This window comes from Clupea harengus, unplaced genomic scaffold, assembly GCF_900700415.2.
Source record: "Clupea harengus unplaced genomic scaffold, Ch_v2.0.2, whole genome shotgun sequence".
In the NCBI taxonomy this organism is placed as follows: Eukaryota; Metazoa; Chordata; class Actinopteri; order Clupeiformes; family Clupeidae; genus Clupea; species Clupea harengus.
The window spans coordinates 10,023-29,996 of record NW_024880150.1 but is presented as its reverse complement, the minus strand read 5'-3'; the positions used below and the strand labels follow the sequence as shown (position 1 = coordinate 29,996).

General features: G+C 46.0%; 2 protein-coding genes and 1 pseudogene across 2 annotated transcripts; all 3 read right to left on the bottom strand.

Moving 5' to 3' along the window:
• Positions 1 to 7: 7 nt before the first annotated feature.
• Positions 8 to 2,184, bottom strand: LOC105888957 (UDP-glucuronosyltransferase 2B13-like; the record flags this gene model as incomplete). The annotated part of the gene is made up of 2 exons (XM_031568775.2): positions 2,088 to 2,184; positions 8 to 1,457 (listed from the first exon to the last, which is right to left on the bottom strand). Coding segments are annotated over exons 1-2 (1,458 nt in total), but the record flags the coding sequence as incomplete, so codon positions are not given.
• Positions 2,185 to 2,266: 82 nt separating this feature from the next.
• On the bottom strand, positions 2,267 to 5,169 carry LOC116220846 (annotated as a pseudogene).
• Positions 5,170 to 8,339: 3,170 nt separating this feature from the next.
• On the bottom strand, positions 8,340 to 18,163 carry LOC105888947 (neuronal acetylcholine receptor subunit alpha-5-like). The gene is made up of 7 exons (XM_042706189.1): positions 17,914 to 18,163; positions 13,376 to 13,527; positions 12,994 to 13,038; positions 10,863 to 10,972; positions 10,544 to 10,721; positions 9,642 to 10,358; positions 8,340 to 8,996 (listed from the first exon to the last, which is right to left on the bottom strand). Exons 1-7 carry the CDS (start codon positions 17,984 to 17,986, stop codon positions 8,838 to 8,840), a joined length of 1,434 nt encoding a protein of 477 aa, XP_042562123.1. The 5' UTR covers positions 17,987 to 18,163; the 3' UTR covers positions 8,340 to 8,837.
• Positions 18,164 to 19,974: the final 1,811 nt, after the last annotated feature.

Here is a 19,974-nt window from a genome sequence, read left to right as displayed (position 1 = left end):
ACTCTGTGCGCAGGTGAGCAGCACCTTTGTGTCTCATTACAAACTCAATCCAGAAGATGGCTCGGTCCAGGGGCTTCATTGGCTGGTCTCTGTGCAGCCTGGAGAGCCTCTGCATGTTCTCCCTGTAGGACGGCTCATGGAGCACTTCCTGTAAGCCCTGGAGGAAGGTGTTTTTATTGATGGCGGCGATGGAGAAAAGCTTCGCTGCTCCTCTCTCCTTCAGTCGAAACAGGTTGTCATACTGGTCAAAAAACAAAGGAATTCCCAGAACTGGAACGCCATGATACATGGCCTCTTGAACTCCATTAGTTCCACCATGGGCCACAAAGGCTCTGATCTTAGGGTGTCCTAGTAGGTCATTTTGGGGCATCCACTTCACTAGTAGGGTGTTGTTACCCAGGGTGGAGGGTCTTTCCCCAACATGCCTCCAAATGACTTTCTGAGGCAACTCAGCAAAAGCTGCTGCTATGTCCTCTGCAATGTCACTCGGAAGTTCACTGACAAATGTCCCCAGGGACATGAGAATGACTCCATGTTCTCCAGAGCTCTGTACAAAGTCCTCCAGGTCTTGAGGAAGAGGCTTTGCTGGCTTACACTGGAACCCACCCATGTAAACAACGTTAGGCATAGTGGGGCGTGGGAACTCAAACACAAAGTCGACCCTCATTAGCCAAAGATCAGCTGCCTGCACAAGCTCAAGAAAGTCTACTTTATGTTCAAAGTACTTATCACAGACTGCCTGGTATTGTGCTTTAACTAGGAACCTATACTGAAACTGCATAAGGAGGTAGAAAAGCATATTTTTCACCCTTTGTAAGAAGGTCATTTTATCAGACAGGCCTGATCCTGTGACTGGTATGTACGACAGCGGTGAAGGTGCGAGAGCAAAGTGTCCTTCAGAGCTGGTCACCCACCGCACGTTGTAGACTAAGGGCAGCTTCAGGTAGTGAGCCAGCAGGATGCCCTCGCCGAATGAGGGGTCGGTGAGAACCAGGTCAAACTGGCTCTCATTCAGGTGCTGCATTAGCGCTCTGTCCTCAAACATGGAGGTGACCATGTGGCAGGTGATGTCATGGGCGCTGGACATGGCAGAGAACATTAGTAGCTGCAGAGGAAGGAAATGGATCAGAGAACTACTGCCTCTCTCAACTTCCATCAGTTGCGCAAGGATCGGTTTGACAAATTCCTCATCGAAGCCCTTGTCGACAGGCACCGTGATTGAGTCGTAGTAGGGAGAGTCCGCCTTGATGTACCAGCTCTTGGTGGACCGCACCACTGTGATGGAGTGTCCCTGGTTGTGTAGAGCCCTGATGAGGATGTCCATGTTCACCCAGTGGCTCCCCTCCACTGGTGCCACTAGAATCTTCCCTCCGAGGCAGTCGGACGCACAGAGGAAGAGGAGTGACAGAACGAGAGGATGCGATAGAGAGCCTCTCAGGGAGTGGTTTGCCATTATGCTGAAAATCAACAATAAACATTCTTCATGATGAAATCCCACAGGAAGAGAAAAGACAAACTTCCACTCTCCTCCAACCACTTTTAAGATTCATAATCTTGTCCATCATTATATATTATCGTTTATGGTAAATACTATTACTGCTACAACTGATACTGCTGATAGTAATATAATTACTACCACCACCAACAGCACTACCCCTAATGCTCTATCACACTTAAAATATTATATATTCTTCTTCGTCTTCTTCTTCTTATTATTATTATTATTATTATTATTATAATTCTGTAGTAAATATATTCAGTAGTGGTGTAGTATATCCCGTGATCCCTGTGATAGCTGTGATCTCCTGTATATCTGCTCTTTCTGTGACTTTCTCCTTGTGTCTTACCTTAGTTTGTCAGAGTATATGAAATTTTGAAACACTACCATTACGACCATAAAATAGTCTGTACAATATCATCTTTAGATATTCAAGATCTTTGTATATTCCATTTGATAAAATCTGCAGTGAAAATACATACATACATACATGCATGCATTCTGTAATGATTACATTATTATTTTATGGTGCGGCTAATTTCATGCCCGATTGCTTTCTATGTGTAGAGACAGCGTTAAACAGACCTACCTTGGCATATGTTCCCCTCACTGAGACTGTGCAACTCTGCAGCCATGTGCTTAACACGTCTGTGTGCTGTGCTGGTCGATAGAGGCCAAAGTACTGTGACATGTTCAGATGGGGTCAAGCACCCAGTTTAAAACCAGACATTTCCTGTAAAAACGTCAGTAAGCTCCAGGCAGCTATTGGCCAGTAACCTCTTGTAGTATTTAGTCGTCATAGGTTTCACAGTATCAAGAAGCTTGCTTTTAAAAAAAGTTTTACATTATGCCTAGTAAATTACCAGAAGAAAGTCAACAGTAGCATCACTTTTTCAGTACTTTATTATTTATTCAGTATTATATATATTTTATTGTTTTTAAATCTACGTTAGGAATAAAGCATACTGTAAAACAAATAACAACAGCCAAACAGCAGAATCTTACTGTCTAGCGATTGGCCAGTAAATTACTGTAATGCTGTTTTAGAGTCCTGAAATCGCTCTCACTAAAGTCCCCAGGGACATGAGAATGACTCCATGTTCTCCAGAGCTCTGTACAAAGTCCTCCAGGTCTTGAGGAAGGGGCTTTGCTGGCTTACACTGGAACCCACCCATGTACACAACGTTAGGCATTGAGGGGCGTGGAAACTCAAACACAAAGTCGACTCTCATCAGCCAAATATCAGCTGCTTGCACAATCTTACTATAGTGTACTTTAGGTTCAAAGTACTTATCACAGACTGCCTGGTATTGTGCTTGGATTAAGAATCTCAACTGAAACTGCATAAGGAGGTAGAAAAGCATATTTTTCACTCTGTACGAAGGTCATTTTATCAGACAGGCCTGATCCTGTGACTGGTATGTACGACAACGGTGAAGGTGCGAGTGAAAAGTGGCCTTCAGTGCTGGTCACCCACCGCACGTTGTAGACTAAGGGCAGCTTCAGGTAGTGAGCCAACAGGATGCCCGCGGCAGAGGCGGGGTCCGTGAGAACCAGGTCAAACTGACTCTCATTGAGACGCTGGATTAGCACTCTGTCCTCAAACATGGAGGCTGCCAGGCGACAGTGGATGTCATGGACTCTGTATCTGGCCAAGCCTAACAGTAACGGCGAATGAATAAAATCAATGAAGGACCTACTACCCCTCTCAATTTCCATCATTCGCACAAAGAACGGTTTGACAAATTCCTCATCGAAGCCCTTGTCGACAGGCACCGTGATTGAGTCGTAGTAGGGAGAGTCCGCCTTGATGTACCAGCTCTTGGTGGAGCGCAGCACTGTGATGGAGTGTCCCTGGTTGTGTAGAGCCCTGAGGAGGATGCCCATGTTCACCCAGTGGCTGCCCTCCACTGGCACCAACAGTATCTTCCCTCCATGGCAGGCTGGGCAGGAGATCACAAGGAGACTCAGGAGGAAGGAGACAGGTGATAGGAGACTGAGGAGGAAGGAGACAGGTGATAGGAGAGCAGGATGAAGCCAGGGGGCCATTCTGTCCTACAGTGAAAAGACAAGGGTGGAATGGAACACAAGAGATAGAATAGTAAGTTATATAATACAGGTATACAGCGTTCATTACATGATATAAATGAGCACATTTAATAACAAATATATTCAAAGGAAAATACTGCCTTAATGTGAAAGGTAGCATTGCATTTGTCTGTAGCCTGTGTTATAATCACATCTGTCTATAGTTAGTGAGTAGCCTTCTCTCTCAGTGTGTTATAATCACATCTGTCTATAGTTAGTGAGTAGCCTTCTCTCTCAGTGTGTTATAATCACATCTGTCTATAGTTAGTGAGTAGCCTTCTCTCTCAGTGTGTTATAATCACATCTGTCTCTAGTTAGTGAGTAGCCTTCTCTCTCGGTGTGTGTTCAGTGTATGGCCTGGGGTAGATGGGTAGCTCGGGTAGATGGGTAGCTGGGGGAGATGGGTAGCTGGGGTAGATGGGTAGCTGGGGTAGCCCAGAGTTGTGAGAGGGGTCAGGTTGCGCCGCAGGTTGGGGCAAATGACATCATCATCACACAGGTACAGGCTTGTGGAGTTCTTACGACATCATTAGATCACCACGTGACAACTGTTTAATACGTTCTCAAGGCCGGTGTGTGACTGATAGGGGATTTCCACTCTGTTCACGTAGCTCTGGCTGTCTTACACTTCACACAGCCAAGGTCACAATTGTAACTAGTGTTTTCACTGTTTTCACACCCTTTTGTGCCCCCCCCCCCCCCCCCCCCTCCAACCTATTTTGCTAAACAAGGTCATCTGACAGTGACAATGTATCAGTATCTGAACAAAATGTGCCCTCACGCACCTTATTAGTTATTGATCACTGGATCACTGGATTACACGAGTCAAACTACCAATATGTAAGAGAAGAATAAACAATTCTAAAAAAGACTAACACACTTACACAGGCAAATTAATCATATTGTATATGTAGTCATATTTAAACAAAACTATTAAAGAGAACAAATCCTCATCGAAGACGGTGTTTAGGTCTAACCTCTGGAAACTATTCTTTTGAATGTATGTCACATAAGGACAGAACTTAATACTAAAATGAAAAACAAAAAGGAAATGAATAACTAACTATACAAACGAATTACAGAAGTGATCAAATGCTGATGACCCAATCAAGACCAAGACGCGATTACAGCAGAAAATGATTGAATTGAAACAAGATAAATAACATATTGATCATACAGAATTTGAGAACATGGCCAATATATTACTGATATCAATAACACTCACGGTGACATTGAGTCTCTTCTCCCCCTGATTTTGTACTGATCTGACAGCAGAGGATCGTTTAAGAGGGCAAAATGGTCCAGATTTTCTTTTCATATTATTTTACCCTTAGTAATTGTTTTACTTCACGTATGAAAAAGGGTACTCAAATCTAGTGTTTTGGGGTCACATAAGTCCCTAGTCTAGTGTGCACTAAAGACGTGATACATGAAAAAAAGATTTCAAAAATATGGGATGATTGAGAAAATAGACCTCCACTTACCTTCACTCTATGGGCAGCCAGGAATTTACCCAAGTTCAAAATCTGCAGGTAATCTGGAGGTAAAGCAACTCCCAACTGCTCTACCACTGACCTAGTACAAGGGTCTATCTGCCTCTAGTAGCAATAATAGGAGCCGAAACGAGTATGCTGCCGATGGTGCACCTTCTTGTACTAACATGTACTGTACAGGGAAAAGGTTCTGAGTTTAACAAAAGCGCGCACCTCCAGAATGGCAAAGAGCTTTTACCCTCGTGCAATAAGGCTTCTCAACAGCTCACCCAAAACCAACCCACCTCCCCCCCGGCCCGGCACGGCCCGGCCCGGCCCGCCCTCATAGACTGCACTCTTAACACTCCACCCTGCAACTATTGATGCACCTCAATGTATATATTTCTTTTTTTAATTTACTCAGGGATATTTATTTATCTATTCATTGATTGTTATTTATTATTATTTAGCTGTGGCAGTTAATGTCCACAGCAATTTAAATTTTTAGCTGTCTGTTGCTGCCTCTACTGTCTCGTTGTTTTTGTGACAATGACAAATAAAGTACTTTGAACTTTGAACTTTGAACTTTGCACAGCACTAGCAAAAGATGAACTTTTAGTAACAACTATGTAACAGTTCCATTACCGTTGAAGGTTCCGCACCATGAGCAGGCCCTTTGTGTCCAGTCTGGCTCTTCAGATGAAACAGTTACCATACCAGGAATGTTTCACTGTCTGTCCGGTGCTACGGTTAAGGGTGATTCTGTTCTATCTGTCCGGTGCGACGGTTAAGGGTGATTCTGTTCTATCTGTCCGGTGCTACGGTTAAGGGTGATTCTGTTCTATCTGTCCGGTGAAACGGTTAAGGGTGATTCTGTTCTATCTGTCCGGTGAAACGGTTAAGGGTGATTCTGTTCTATCTGTCCGGTTCTACGGTTAACGGTGAATCTGTTCTTTCTGTTGCTGTGAAATGTCATTATGTCATTAATGATCACATTACATCTTTAAATCTCCTTTCCGTTTCTTATTCCTGATGGTTTGGTCTGCCTGTTGGCTACATTCAGGTTTAGGTCGCCTGTGAAATGAAATGTTTTATTTTAATCTAGTGTTTGTTAAAGTGTTTAATAAAATATGATTATGACTCACACTCTCGTGACTACATAGAGCTGGTAAATGGCAAATACTATGGCCACTGGCAATATCAGCAGTGGCTATGCACACACACACACACACACACACACACACAAACACACACACAAACACACACACACAAACACACACAAACACACACACACAAACAAACAGAGCACTACTGGCTAGGTAGAGAGGATGTTTTTGAGAGCACACATTTTGTGGCAGGGCAAATGTTATGTTTTAAGAGCTTTATTACAATTTCACTTATAGGGGACAGTGTGGAAGCCTTTGCTCTGAGACCTATATCTGAGTGTATTCCACTTATCTGACAATACGTGTCTTTGTAAATAAAGCTCCATTTGGAGGCTAATACAGAATACAATCATATGACATTCGCAAGTGTTGGTGTTCTTGTTCTTTTGTAACAGTAATACATTCATTGCTTGGTTTTTGGATGGATTATGGAACAATTTGTTTCCAGGAACTTGGACATGCCTGTGTTATCACATTTGGACTGTACAACAGCAACAAGGCAAGATCAGTTACACGTTTTGTAAAGGCAAGAATGCAGAGCATAGTTTAGGACACCGGTGTTCGCACGACAGGCAGTGTACTGTCAGGTAACGGGAGGAAATTCCACACACAGCTCGCACACAATTTAAGAGGTCAAAGCAAATCATCTCCCGTACAAACACACCCTAGAGTAATCTAAAACTAATTCTCAACAAAACTTACCACGTTAGAAACTCTTTCCATTGAGGACACACTTTCTAATCATTTGCCCATCGTAAATGGCCACCCTAAACTCTCTGTCTTCTTTCAAGTTTGACCTCTCGAGGCTGCAAAGGTTTAAAGGCGAAGTCCTTGATCCTGGCGAAAGGTTGTGGACATTTTGAGCACAACAGCCAATCAAATACACCCCTTCCTTCCATGCTCCTGAAACAACGTTGTTGATTGGCTGGAATAGTGCATGACCCAGTCCAAACCACGTTGTTTGTTTCCCATTTTCAGAGCCAAGACTGTGCATGAGCTTTAGAGCACACACACACACACACACACACACACACACACACACACACACACACACACACACACACAGTGTGTTGGAGCACACACACTGCAGAGACAGCTACAGGAGCACAGTGTGTTAGAGCACACACACACACACACACACACACACACACACAGACACACACACACACACACACTGCACAGACAGCTACAGGAGCACAGTGTGTTGGAGCACACACACTGCAGAGACAGCTACAGGAGCACAGTGTGTTAGAGCACACACACACACACACACACACACAGAGACACACACACACACACACACTGCACAGACAGCTACAGGAGCACAGTGTGTTGGAGCACACACACTGCAGAGACAGCTACAGGAGCACAGTGTGTTAGAGCACACACACACACACACACACACACAGAGACACACACACACACAGACACACACACACACACACACACACACACACACTGCATAGACAGCTACAGGAGCACAGTGTGTTGGAGCACACACACACACACACACCCACACACAGAGACACACACACACACACACACACACACAGAGACACACACACACACACACACACACACACACACACACACACACACCCACACACAGAGACACACACACACACACACACACACACACACACACAGAGACACACACACACACACAGAGAGACACACACACACACACACACACACACACACACACACTGCACAGACAGCTACAGGAGCACAGTGTGTTGGAGCACACACACTGCAGAGACAGCTACAGGAGCACAGTGTGTTAGAGCACACACACACACAGAGACACACACACACACACACACACACACTGCACAGACAGCTACAGGAGCACAGTGTGTTGGAGCACACACACTGCAGAGACAGCTACAGGAGCACAGTGTGTTAGAGCACACACACACACACACACACACACACACACACACACACACACACACACACACACACACACACAGAGACACACACACACACACACACACACAGAGACACACACACACACACACACACTGCACAGACAGCTACAGAGATGCTTCACTGAGTTCAGCGAAAAGTGCGACGGACCATAATCAAGGACTGCACCTTTAAATCCGTCTCTGGAAAATGTTTATTATCCAAACAGGTAATGAAGCAAATGCTTTTTAGAGCACAAGCTAAACTCTCCAGATACATTTATCCAGTTACTGACTCTGGTAAATAGGTGCTCTTCTCCTTTGACATGCCATGAGGTGTTTTGGAAACTTTACTCTCTTCTAGTACCGCATTTCTTAAACCAGGACATTTATAGAGACGGCTTTCTCTTTCTGTTCATATCAATCGAACACAGCCTCCAAAAGTGCCTTGGTCCATCACATCACCCCTTCATGTAGTCTCCTTTTTCAATGCAAAGCACTGTGTGTGCTTGACTGAACACAGTTTAGTGACACATATTATGAACTTCCTCTGACTCAGAACTCCTCCTGATGATAAAGGTCATGGGGTCATGAGGTCATGAGCGTATGGTCAGAGTGCTTGTGCTTGGAAGGCATTGGGTTCAGGGTGGCATCAGCATGCTGCACAGTACAGTGCTGTGTCTTAATGGGGTCCGAGGCACGAGGCTCAGCTGCTGATGTCATTGAAGCTCGGCACAATGATGTTGGCCCACTTGTAGATGACAGGGATGAAGAGGAGAGCAGAACCCAGAACCGAAACCAGCAGGAAGGCCCACAGGAACACCCGGTCCAGAACCTGGGCAACAAACTTCCAGTCCTGGACCACCTGAGAACGGAAGAAGACAGCGATGAGCATCCACAGGTGTTAAGAACACCGCGGTGAGCATTCACAGGTGTTTAGAAGACAGCGATGAGCATCCACAGGTGTTAAGAAGACATTCATGTTATTCAATGTTATTGACATTCACATAGAGTGAATGAATACCTCTACTCTTGCAAGTATGTATGTATGTATGTATGCAACATGTATGTATGTATGTACTGTATGTATGTATGTATGTATGTATGTATGTATGTATGTCTGTACTGTATGTATGTACGTACGTATGTATGTATGTATGTATGTATGTATGTACAGTACCAGTCAAAAGTTTGGACACACCTTCTTGTTTTTTGAGAAGTTTTTTCTTTACTTTTATTATTTTCTACATGGTAGATCACTTTTTTTTGTGTAGTACATCATTCCATATGTGTTCTTTCGTAGTTTAAATGTCTTCAGTATTAATCTACAATGTAGAAAATAATAAAAGTAAAGAAAACACTTCTCAAAAAAACTTTTGACTGGTACTGCATGTATGTATGTATGTATGTATGTATGTATGTATGTATCAGTGCAGGTGACAGGTGATCTATAGGCCAGTGTACATATCTATAGACTAGTGTACATACAGCACATAAACAGAAGCCTCACCTCTCGCACTTCGTTCTCCTTCACCACGTGTTGTGTGATGTAGCGGATAGAGTCCAGAGCGGCCTGCAGGTTGTTCCTGGAGCTGAGCAGCGGGGTGGCCTCTTCCTGTGCCGGGCCCTTCATGAAGCTCCCCGTGTCCAGTCTGCCTGCTCGCTGCTGCCCCCTGCTGCTGGTGGTGGTGGTGGTGGCGTAGCGGTCCACGTGGCTGCGCATGCAGAGCAGTTTGGGCAGACGGTGCAGGAAGATGCGCCGCACCCACGGGGCCATGTCGTGGTGCGTGGACGAGGAGCGGTGGTGGATGTTGATGGCGAAGACGGTGATGACGATGGAGAGCGTGACGAAGATCATGGTGAACACCAGGTACTCGCCAATCAGCGGGATGACCTTGGAGGAGGACGGGATGATTTCCTCGATCACCAGAAGGAAGACGGTGAGGGAGACGAGCACTGAGGTGCACAGGGAGACCTTCTCGCCGCTGTTGGACGGCAGGTAGAAGACCAGGATGGTGAGGAAGGACAGGCCGATGCAGGGGATGATGAGGAAGAGCGTGTAGAACAGCGGGAGGCGGCGGATGAGGAAGGAGTAGGTGATGAAGGGGTAGTAGCAGGTGTCGTCCATCCTCAGCCCTCGGCTGCCCGTCGCCTTGACCATCTCCCACTCGCCGTTGTCGAAATAGTCCCGTTTGTCTACATCGACGTCGTCCAGAAAGATGTCCACCTGAAGGGGTTTAGAGAAGATGATCATTGTGTTAGTGAATGTCCGGCAGTAACACTTCAGTAAGTGCAACCAGTAGAGACGTAATGTCTCCATCCGGAGAGGAGTTCAAATGAGGCTACTGGCAGATTCTATTGTCGAGACTCTTAGAGACTATTAAAACCAGTAAAAGCCTGAGGGGTCACGACCTGAGAGCCATCATACGTCCAGGAGCCGAACTTCATGGTGCAGTTCTGGAGGTCAAAGGGGAAGAAGGTGACGTCTATGGTGCAGGTGGACTTGTAGTTAGCAGGAGGGGTCCAGGAGATGGTCCCATCGTATCTCACCACGGCTTTGGTGATGGTGGCTTCAAAGTGGCCATCCGCACTTTAAGGGCAAAAAACATTATAAATATTAAAGGATGGTTGTTAAAAAAAATTAGTAATTAAAACGGCTTAAACCTCATAAGGGATCTAGGTATCTAGTGGGGCTTAACTTATCCAGCGACTAACCCTGGCTGCCACCTACTTGTCATAGAGCACGATGTCTGGGATCCATATGGAGTCGGAGGGGACTCGGATGGAGGTGATACCCAAGTAGTGCTGAGGGTTCCACCGCAGCTTCATATCTATCCACTCCTGATGGAAAACAACATCAGTCATTTTTCCATCCTTTTTCTCCATGACGTTAACCTCTAGTCATTAATCTAGCAGTTACACACTACATGGATACATCCATCATGAGATATGCACATCATTAACCTAGCAGTCACATACTGCACGGATGTATATCCATCATGATATATGCACAACATAAACTTCTTTGGTCGCTTTTATGTACTGTACATGGCGAGGAACTGACTCCAGAGAAGTAATGGGATGACACAGTGTGGAGTACATATGCTCAGTATGCTCGTGTGAGTGAATGTAAGAGGTCTGTGTACATATGCTCATGTGATTGAATGTAAGAGGTCTGTGTACATACAGTATGCTCATGTGAGTGAATGTAAGAGGTCTGTGTACAGTATGCTCATGTGAGTGAATGTAAGAGGTCTGTGTACAGTATGCTCATGTGAGTGAATGTAAGAGGTCTGTGTACATATGCTCATTTGATTGAATGGAAGAGGTCTGCGTGGCGTACATATGCTCGTGTGCTGAGTGAATGTAAGAGGTCTGTGCACATATGCTCATGTGAGTGGATGTAAGAGGTCTGTGTACATATGCTCGTGTGCTGAGTGAATGTAAGAGGTCTGCGTGGCGTACATATGCTCGTGTGCTGAGTGGATGTAAGGGGTCCGTGAATCTGTGAACTCATTTTTTAGTGATGCAGCTTATGTACAGTAGTAGCATATGCAAATCAATGCCTTTGAACCCAAAGCAACTTCTGACTTATTCTTCACCAGTATGTCTGTTATTTATTTATGTCATCACTGGACACTAAATGAGCTCATATATAGTCAGTGAATGAGAAGCAGATGCATTTCTGCTCCTTAAATGTGTCCCTCTTTTCGAACTAGTACAGCAAGATACAAAAACGTTGCTAGCAACACTTTCCAACACCTCTGGGATTCAATGAAATTCACTGAATTTTGTAAGTAAAGTAAAAATGTATGCAAAAGATCTATCTATCTATCTATCTATCTATCTATCTATCTATTTATTTATCTATCTACCTACCTACCTATCTATCTATCTATCTACCCATCTATCTACCCATCTATCTATCTATCCATCTCTGTCTTTTTAGGTGTATTAATCTAAGTCTCTCTCTCCCTTCTTGAAACCATCCCCCCTCCTCCCCTCTCTCTCGTTCCATCTTCCCCTCCACTCCCCCGTCCTCTCCCCTCTCTCTCGCTCCATCTTCCCCTCCACTCCCCCGTCCTCTCTCTCTCTCTCTCTCTCGCTCCACTCCCCCGTCCTCTCTCCTCTCTCTCGCTCCATCTTCCCCTCCACTCCCCCGTCCTCTCTCTCTCTCTCTCTCGCTCCATCTTCCCCTCCACTCCCCTCTCCTCTCTCTCTCTCTCTCTCGCTCCACTCCCCCGTCCCCTCTCCTCTCTCTCTCTCTCGCTCCACTCCCCCGTCCTCTCCTCTCTCTTGCTCTCTCTCTCTCTCTCTCTCGCTCCACTCCCCCGTCCTCTCCCCTCTCCTGTTTGTCATCGCCTTCAGAAGCGAGAGACCCATTGACCCCCCCTGCTGGGGACTGACGTCTATCCAGCCAATGAGGCCACAGGCAATCTCAGCAGATGAATAAAGCTGTCAGACTGCAGGGAGGGGGTGGCTGGGAGTATGGGTGCTGGTGTGTGTGTGTGTGTGTGTGTGTGTGTGTGTGTGTGTGTGTGTGTGTGTGTGTGTGTGTGTGTGTGTGTGTGTGTGTGTGTGTGTGTGTGTGTGTGTGTGTGTGTGTGTGCGTGCGTGCATGACAAGAGTGGGTGGTAGATTAAATAAATGTCTGTAAAATATCACAGGAGTCAGCCATAGATTAAAAGAGTCTGGTGTTGAAAGTAAATTGAGAGTAGTGTGTGTTAGACACACAAACCCAGCATGAATACAAATGGATTCATATTTCCCCTGTGTTATTCAGCATGCTCTGATTTGAACACTGTCGGGTAAGTCCTTGCCTCGCGCTTGAGTTTCTTCGAAAGACGTTCAATTTTTTGTACCTGTTTCATCCAGACATTTGTTGTCATCAACTGGTTCTTTTCATCCTGGAGAGGAAGTCAAATTGGCACAGGAGAGACCTTTTAAAGATATCACTGAGTGCAGAGGAATAAAAGGTCATTGAGCACGTACTCCTAGAAATACCACTCAGCCTGAGCCAGAACTCCTAGCGTTCCTGTCAGCGATAAAACATATTACTGTGACACATTACTGTAATGAGTGTGCTTGCTGTCAAGGGGTGACAGACAAATAAAGGCAATAAAACCTCTTTGCAAAAACAGCCTGGCTGTAATGGACACTACAAGCTTCCATTGTATTGCCTTTAAATGCTTCTTCACAAATGGATGTTGAATTGTTAGCCGGTGAGAATGTGAAATATCCCACCACGTCGACGAGCTGAGAGATGGCCAGGCCGAACTTGACCCGCACTGTTGCGTTGAGGTCTTCCACTGGCCTCACCCACTTCTGATAGTTGCTGAAGAGCTCTTTGAATAGCCTGTCTTCGTTCTTGGCATAAGATGACAACTTGGGGCTATCTGCAGAGAGACACAGAAGCTCTACTTTAATCAGATCTGCGTTCCATCATCACATTTAAGGATGGGAAGAGAAAACGAGAGAGATAGAGAGGCAGAGAGAGATAGAGATAGATAGAGGAGGGGTGGAAATCTCTGAACAAAGATCCAATTACTCGTCCAGCACAACAGCCCTGTGTGCCCTGTTCACCGTCACTTTGTCAATAACACCATCAATCCACTGACCAATACACAGCAATTGACCTGTTTGCTTTAAGCTGCTCAGTGGTCACACCCAGACCCTTCTATTTCTAACCAGTCAACCAATCAACATCACTGATTATGTATATCATGCCAGAGCGTGGTGGGTGTTTATGGGCCTGTGTAACTCCTAATGATCCTGCTATCAGCCGGGTCCTAATGGCTCTCGGGCCCGGCTGTGTGTGATTGGATCTCAACACCAAAACCCCAACAGCAGCTCCATCCTCTGATCTCATTCATTTTCCGATTTGGCTTCCTGAAATTGGATTAGCGGGAGGAAAGCCCAGTGCACTAAAGGCCCTGTAAGTACGTTACAGCACGGGGAGGGATGCGTCGCTGTCATTAATTAACACCGCGTGTCATGGGAGATGGATGTGTAATGCGTTGTCAGTTGTATTGGGTTACATACTGTGTGTACGAGCAAGCACTGGCAAGTAGTGACAGCGGCTTAATGTTGCCCGTAGAGATTTCACAGAGGAGACGGGTACGGGCTGGGGATTTGAAACCGCAGATGTTGTGAGGTAGATGGGAGATGTGTGGCGCTTCAAGGACAGCATGTCAGCCAGAATAATTAAATGCACACACAGTTCAGCACGGCGCCCTGTCAAACGCACCCGCCTTCAGGCGGCAGATGTCTGAGTGTCTGACGACCAGCCCGGGAAAAATAAAATGAGACACCATAAAATGTCTGCTTTTTTTTTTTTTGCTCACCAGCTTTTATGGCCATGAATTCATGGGGGGAAGAAATATGCATGAGATTTCCTTCGTTATTTCAGTCACTGAAAGAAACCAATATGAGTACGAGTATAAAATATTCCCTATATTGATTGCTTGCAGTTCTCGTCACAATAAATCAGAGCTGGGCCTTAAATCGATCCTAAGATGCCTATGAGTTAATTTGATATGCCCTCAGATCCACTGTAAATCCAAGGTTGTGGGACTGGGCCCTGGTCTTAAGCCAACCCACAGTCTGTACTCCAAAACTGCGCTTATGGGGGAGGGGGATCAATAGGGTACATTTCTGGCCTCCTGGATCAATGTGCCACTAATTAGCAAATATATCATCCCTTTCTTCCCTCCTCACAGAGACAAACCATCAGTCCCATTTTCTCATTTTCACACAAAGGGAACGCTGAACGTGACAGCAAGAGCGATGTGATCATGTCATGTCGTGTCCTTTTCTTTTGCGCCACTAAATCCAGAAGAGTCTGAATAACCTCTGCATCCTCATTGTAGCCAAACAAAGCACACACACACACACACACACACACACACACACACACACACACACACACACACACAGATGCTGAGAGCGTCATCACTCTTCCAGTGCCTCAGTAGCCAGCGAGGGGTTTGACTGCTGGGATGTTCTGACCTTCCATGTCTCCTGTGTTGTTTGCCTGATGAGATTCATCAAACCTTTGGCGCAGATGCATGCTGGGAACACAGCGCGGCTTGTCTGTCTCTCTCTGCGTCCTTCATGCAGTCAGTACAAGGCTCTCCCTGGATTTATGGATTTGAAAGACATGTCTGGTTTCACAGTGCTTTTCCGGCTATTTCTTGTAATCGATGTCTAATTACTAATTTTAAAAAAATGATCTCTGAGGCCACTGTGTTGTTCTCCCGATTCTTCTAATCAGTGTCTAATCTACCATTTTGTTGAAAACCAGGACTCACTATGTAGATTCAGACATCAGACAAGATCTGCACACAATCGTAATGTAATAAGCAAGGCAATGATGAATTCCCCACGCGGGGAAATGCATTACTGTCTGCTGCCACTGGCAGCCATGCGCTCGGGACATTTCATCTACGGCAAACAATATCCATGAAACTCTTGATGAGTTCAGTAAGTCTATTAACTGCAGCTGACAGTTGACAGTTGACAGATTAATGACAGATTCTCTGGGGACAGATGTCTTAGGTCTCAAAACGCTTTCAAAGGCATGTGACTGTAGAAGATCACCACTTTGTTAAAGATGCCCATGCACCGCTGTATAAAACGACCTAGGCTGCTAGTGTTGGCTTCTTGCCCGCTGAAGAGAAAGTAACGCCATAAACAGACAGTTTTATGAGTCCTGCACTGCTATCTCTGCTGCCTCCTGCCAGGGCAGCTCAGCGAGCGACCATGTGGAACCGACCATGTGGAAGCGGCTCGGGACTGTGATCCATCTCCCCACCCTCCCATGGACCCTGTCTCAGTGGAAGCGGCTCGGGACTGTGATCCATCTCCCCACCCTCCCATGGACCCTGTCTCCTGTCCAGAGGGATGAGTGATGCTGTCTGGAGACGCTGCTGTACCATCCAGCCCAGGAAATCCAGGTACATTCTTAGAAAGAGGATGTAGTTTCCACAAGCAAATCCACAAGAGCTCCTTTTCTTTGTCTCTGTATGGTAGATAGGCTATAGCCACAAGAGCTCCTTTTCTTCGTCTCTGTATGGAAGATAGGCTATAGCCACAAGAGCTCCTTTTCTTCGTCTCTGTATGGAAGATAGGCTATAGCCACAAGAGCTCCTTTTCTTTGTCTCTGTATGGAAGATAGGCTACAGCTACAAGAGCTCCTTTTCTTCGTCTCTGTTTGGAAAATAGGCTATAGCCTTTGTTTGTCAAGAGCACTTAAAAAAAAAAGGAAGAGTTGAGGAAGATTTATTTGTGAAAGACTAGCGAAGGTTTGTCAGCAATCAGAACCATACCACCTCTGAGTTCTGGAGAACTGCTGATTGACAGCAAAGGTTCTATGTGCTAGGTCTTAAGAGGGTGCGTGAGGTTCTATGTGCTAGGTCTTAAGAGGGTGCGTGAGGTTCTATGTGCTAGGTCTTAAGAGGGTGCGTTTTCATTCTGTGAGTATAATTATCACATGAGTCATAGGACTGGTCATGTGAGAAGAGTATAGCAGTGGCAGATCTGGACAGAGGGACAGAGGGAGTTATATAAATATATTTGTGTGTGTGTGTGTGTGTGTGTTCTTGCTGTAGACTAGCATTATGGCTTGACAACTTGAAGTAGGTCTGTGTAGTGCTGTGAAGTGCTCACTTGTAACATCATTACAATACTATTCTACTCCTCCTCCTCTGCATGGCCAGCGTTCCCAGCTAGACCTTTCAGAATGGTGAACACGTAATCATTACTATGATGAATGGTCTCATCTCCTTATACTATATGTTTTGATAGCAAAACCAAAAGACTTCTTCTGATGACTTGAAAAACACATCCCTTACAATCTGATCATTATATATCATATATATATCATTATATTCCTATAACAGACCCAGGTCGCTGTGCTAATCAGTTGGTTCCATAACAGAGTTAGAGTCTTGTGTCTGCTAACTATGCTAGTGGCACGGTGGCTCGGGTGCTTGCACTACCGCCTCACAGCAAGGAGGTCCTGGGTTTGATTCCCGCATGGGGCGCTGGGGGGCAGGTCCTCCTCAGACCTCAGGTGGGCTATCTCCCGGGCCTTTCTGTGTGGAGTTTGCAGGTTCTCCCCGTGTTCACAAGGGGTTTCCTCCGCTAAGAACCCAAACAGAAAAAACATGCAAAAGAACAGAACACTCTCCTGTCCGTCCCTGACCAAGATGGACGGTTCACTTCACTTGGTCCCCGGGCGCCTAAGGCTGCCCACTGCTCCTGGGGTCCTGGAGGAAGGACAGTCCGGGATGGGAAAATGCAGAAGTCAAATTCACGGCGACCACGGCCTGTGTGTGTGTGTGTGTGTGTGTGTGTCCGGTGTCACCACCTAATATATGCACGTGTGTGTTGCTGTGTGTCGTTGTGCAACAATAAAACTGACTGAAGTCAGCCTTGTTTGTTGCTTGTTTGTTTTTTTTGTTTTTTGTTCTCTTAATCAAAAAATAAATCCCTTTTCTGTTACTGCTTTGAGGCACTTTTGGAGCGAGAGGACAGATAAAGGTTAAGCTCAGAAGATAGAGGGAGAGAGAGAAGAGAGTGATAGACTAGAGGAGTAACTGGGTCGAGATGGAGAGGTTGAAATAGAGAACGGGAAGGAAGGATGGTGGAAATGAAATAAGGAGGAAGGCAAAGGAATGGACTGAGTGAAAACAGACAGAGAGGAGGTAAAGACTGTAATCAAATTGATGGGATGAAGGAGTAAAAGACCCGGCGAGATGACAAACCAAACGTGATCTCACCCAGTGTGGACGAGCCAGAGAAGCAGCACGCCAGGATGGCCAAGGCGTACGCGGTTTGGCGATGCTCCGCCATGGTCCTGTGCGCCAGCCCTCAGCTCCTGGAGCGGCTGCTTGCCATGGAGACGACCCGGCGGTCCTTCATAAGCACTCAGAGGTGCTGAAGAGGGTGAGAGCCTGGGCCGGAAGTACAGGGCACACTTACACTCACACACAGCACACACACACACACACACTCACACGCAGCACACACACACACACACACACACACACACACACTTACACACACACACACACACTTACACACTTACACACACACACACACACTTACACTCACACGCAGCACACACACACATACGCAACCACAGCTGGCTGCCTTCCCAGGTATAAAGCCCCAGCAGGTGAATGTGAACATGAACACATTATCGCCTGCACCAACAATGGCTACTTAATGAAACTGGATTTTGATATGCATGACTTGAATCAAACACACATTGTGCATACACACATACACACAAACACACACACACACACACACACAAACACACACACAAACACACACACACATGTTCGATCAATAAAACACCCTGTGAGCTATTCAGAACAACACATAAAGAAACATCCATTGGTGATGCGGTACTACGGGCAAGGACACGTACTCCTGCATTAGAGCACATACCGGCAAGTACATCAGTCTCAGAGAAATACTGCATGTCTACTGATGCAGGCAGCACACTGTTCACCATTCACGCTTAGCATTGAATCAGATGCCCTCCATTCTTAAGGCTTTTTCCCTCAACCCTCTTTCATCAGTCATCTCCATTTTTCTCCCTCTCTCCCTCTCTCCCTCCCCTGTTCGCTCTTCCTCCACCTCTCTCCCTTTCTTTCCTTATTTCTGTCTTTTTTTGTTTTGTTCTCGTCTTACCTTGACACAAGATGAGATAGGAGACGTCACGCACAGATCCACCATTCTACGCAGCGCTGCTCCAGCACGATGTTGCCTGTTCCCCAGCTGTCTCCTAATGAACACGCACACGCACACACACACACACACACACACACTCTCCTCCCCCGCCTCCTCCTCCTTCTCCAGAGACAGAGCCCTGCCCCCTTCTCCCGCCTTTTCTCCCTGCAGCCGAGTCTCCATCTCTTCAAGGGTACCCCCCAAACACTACTGCCTGCACCGACCCCTGGGCTAGCAAGGGTACCCCCCCCAAACACTACTGCCTGCACCGACCCCTGGGCTAGCAAGGGTACCCCCCAAACACTACTGCTTGCAACGACCCCTGGGCTAGCAAGGGTACCCCCCCCAAACACTACTGCCTGCACCGACCCCTGGGCTAGTCTCCATCTCATCAAGGGTACCCCCCAAACACTACTGCCTGCACCGACCCCTGGGCTAGTCTCCATCTCATCAAGGGTACCCCCCAAACACTACTGCCTGCACCGACCCCTGGGCTAGTCTCCATCTCATCAAGGGTACCCCCCAAACACTACTGCCTGCACCGACCCCTGGGCTAGTCTCCATCTCATCAAGGGTACCCCCCAAACACTACTGCCTGCACCGACCCCTGGGCTAGCAAGGGTACCCCCCCCAAACACCACTGCCGGCACCGACCCCTGGGCTAGTCTCCATCTCATCAAGGGTACCCCCCAAACACTACTGCCTGCACCGACCCCTGGACTAGTCTAACCAGTCATTCCAGCTGCCCTTATGTTATGTCAGTTGTAAGACATGTCTTTTAACTTACATAATATTTAGTAATGTCTTGGAGATTTTTATTCAAATCTCTGTAATGCCATCTTGGTGAGTAATATCATTTTCTATCAGAACATGGACATTTCTGAGTGATTTCGAAAGTTCTGAATGCTAGTATTCGTTTACTATGAAAGCAGTATGAACATGTAAACACAAAAGACATTTAAAATAAGACATTTAAACAAAAAAGACATTTAAACAAAAAAGACATTTTAAAAAGACATTTAAACACAAAAGTGTTCACAGTTTAAACTAGAGTGAATCTGAAGAACTGTACTGAAGAAAAATCTGAAGAATAATGTTTT

Coding starts and splice junctions, on each gene's coding strand:
- LOC105888947 (XM_042706189.1), bottom strand. CDS start 17,986: ATGGCGGAGCATCGCCAAACCGCGTACGCCTTGGCCATCCTGGCGTGC. Junction 10,973..12,993: donor CAAATGTCTGGATGAAACAG/GTACAAAAAATT, acceptor GTTTTCCATCAG/GAGTGGATAGATATGAAGCT. Junction 10,359..10,543: donor GGACGTATGATGGCTCTCAG/GTCGTGACCCCT, acceptor AAACCCCTTCAG/GTGGACATCTTTCTGGACGA.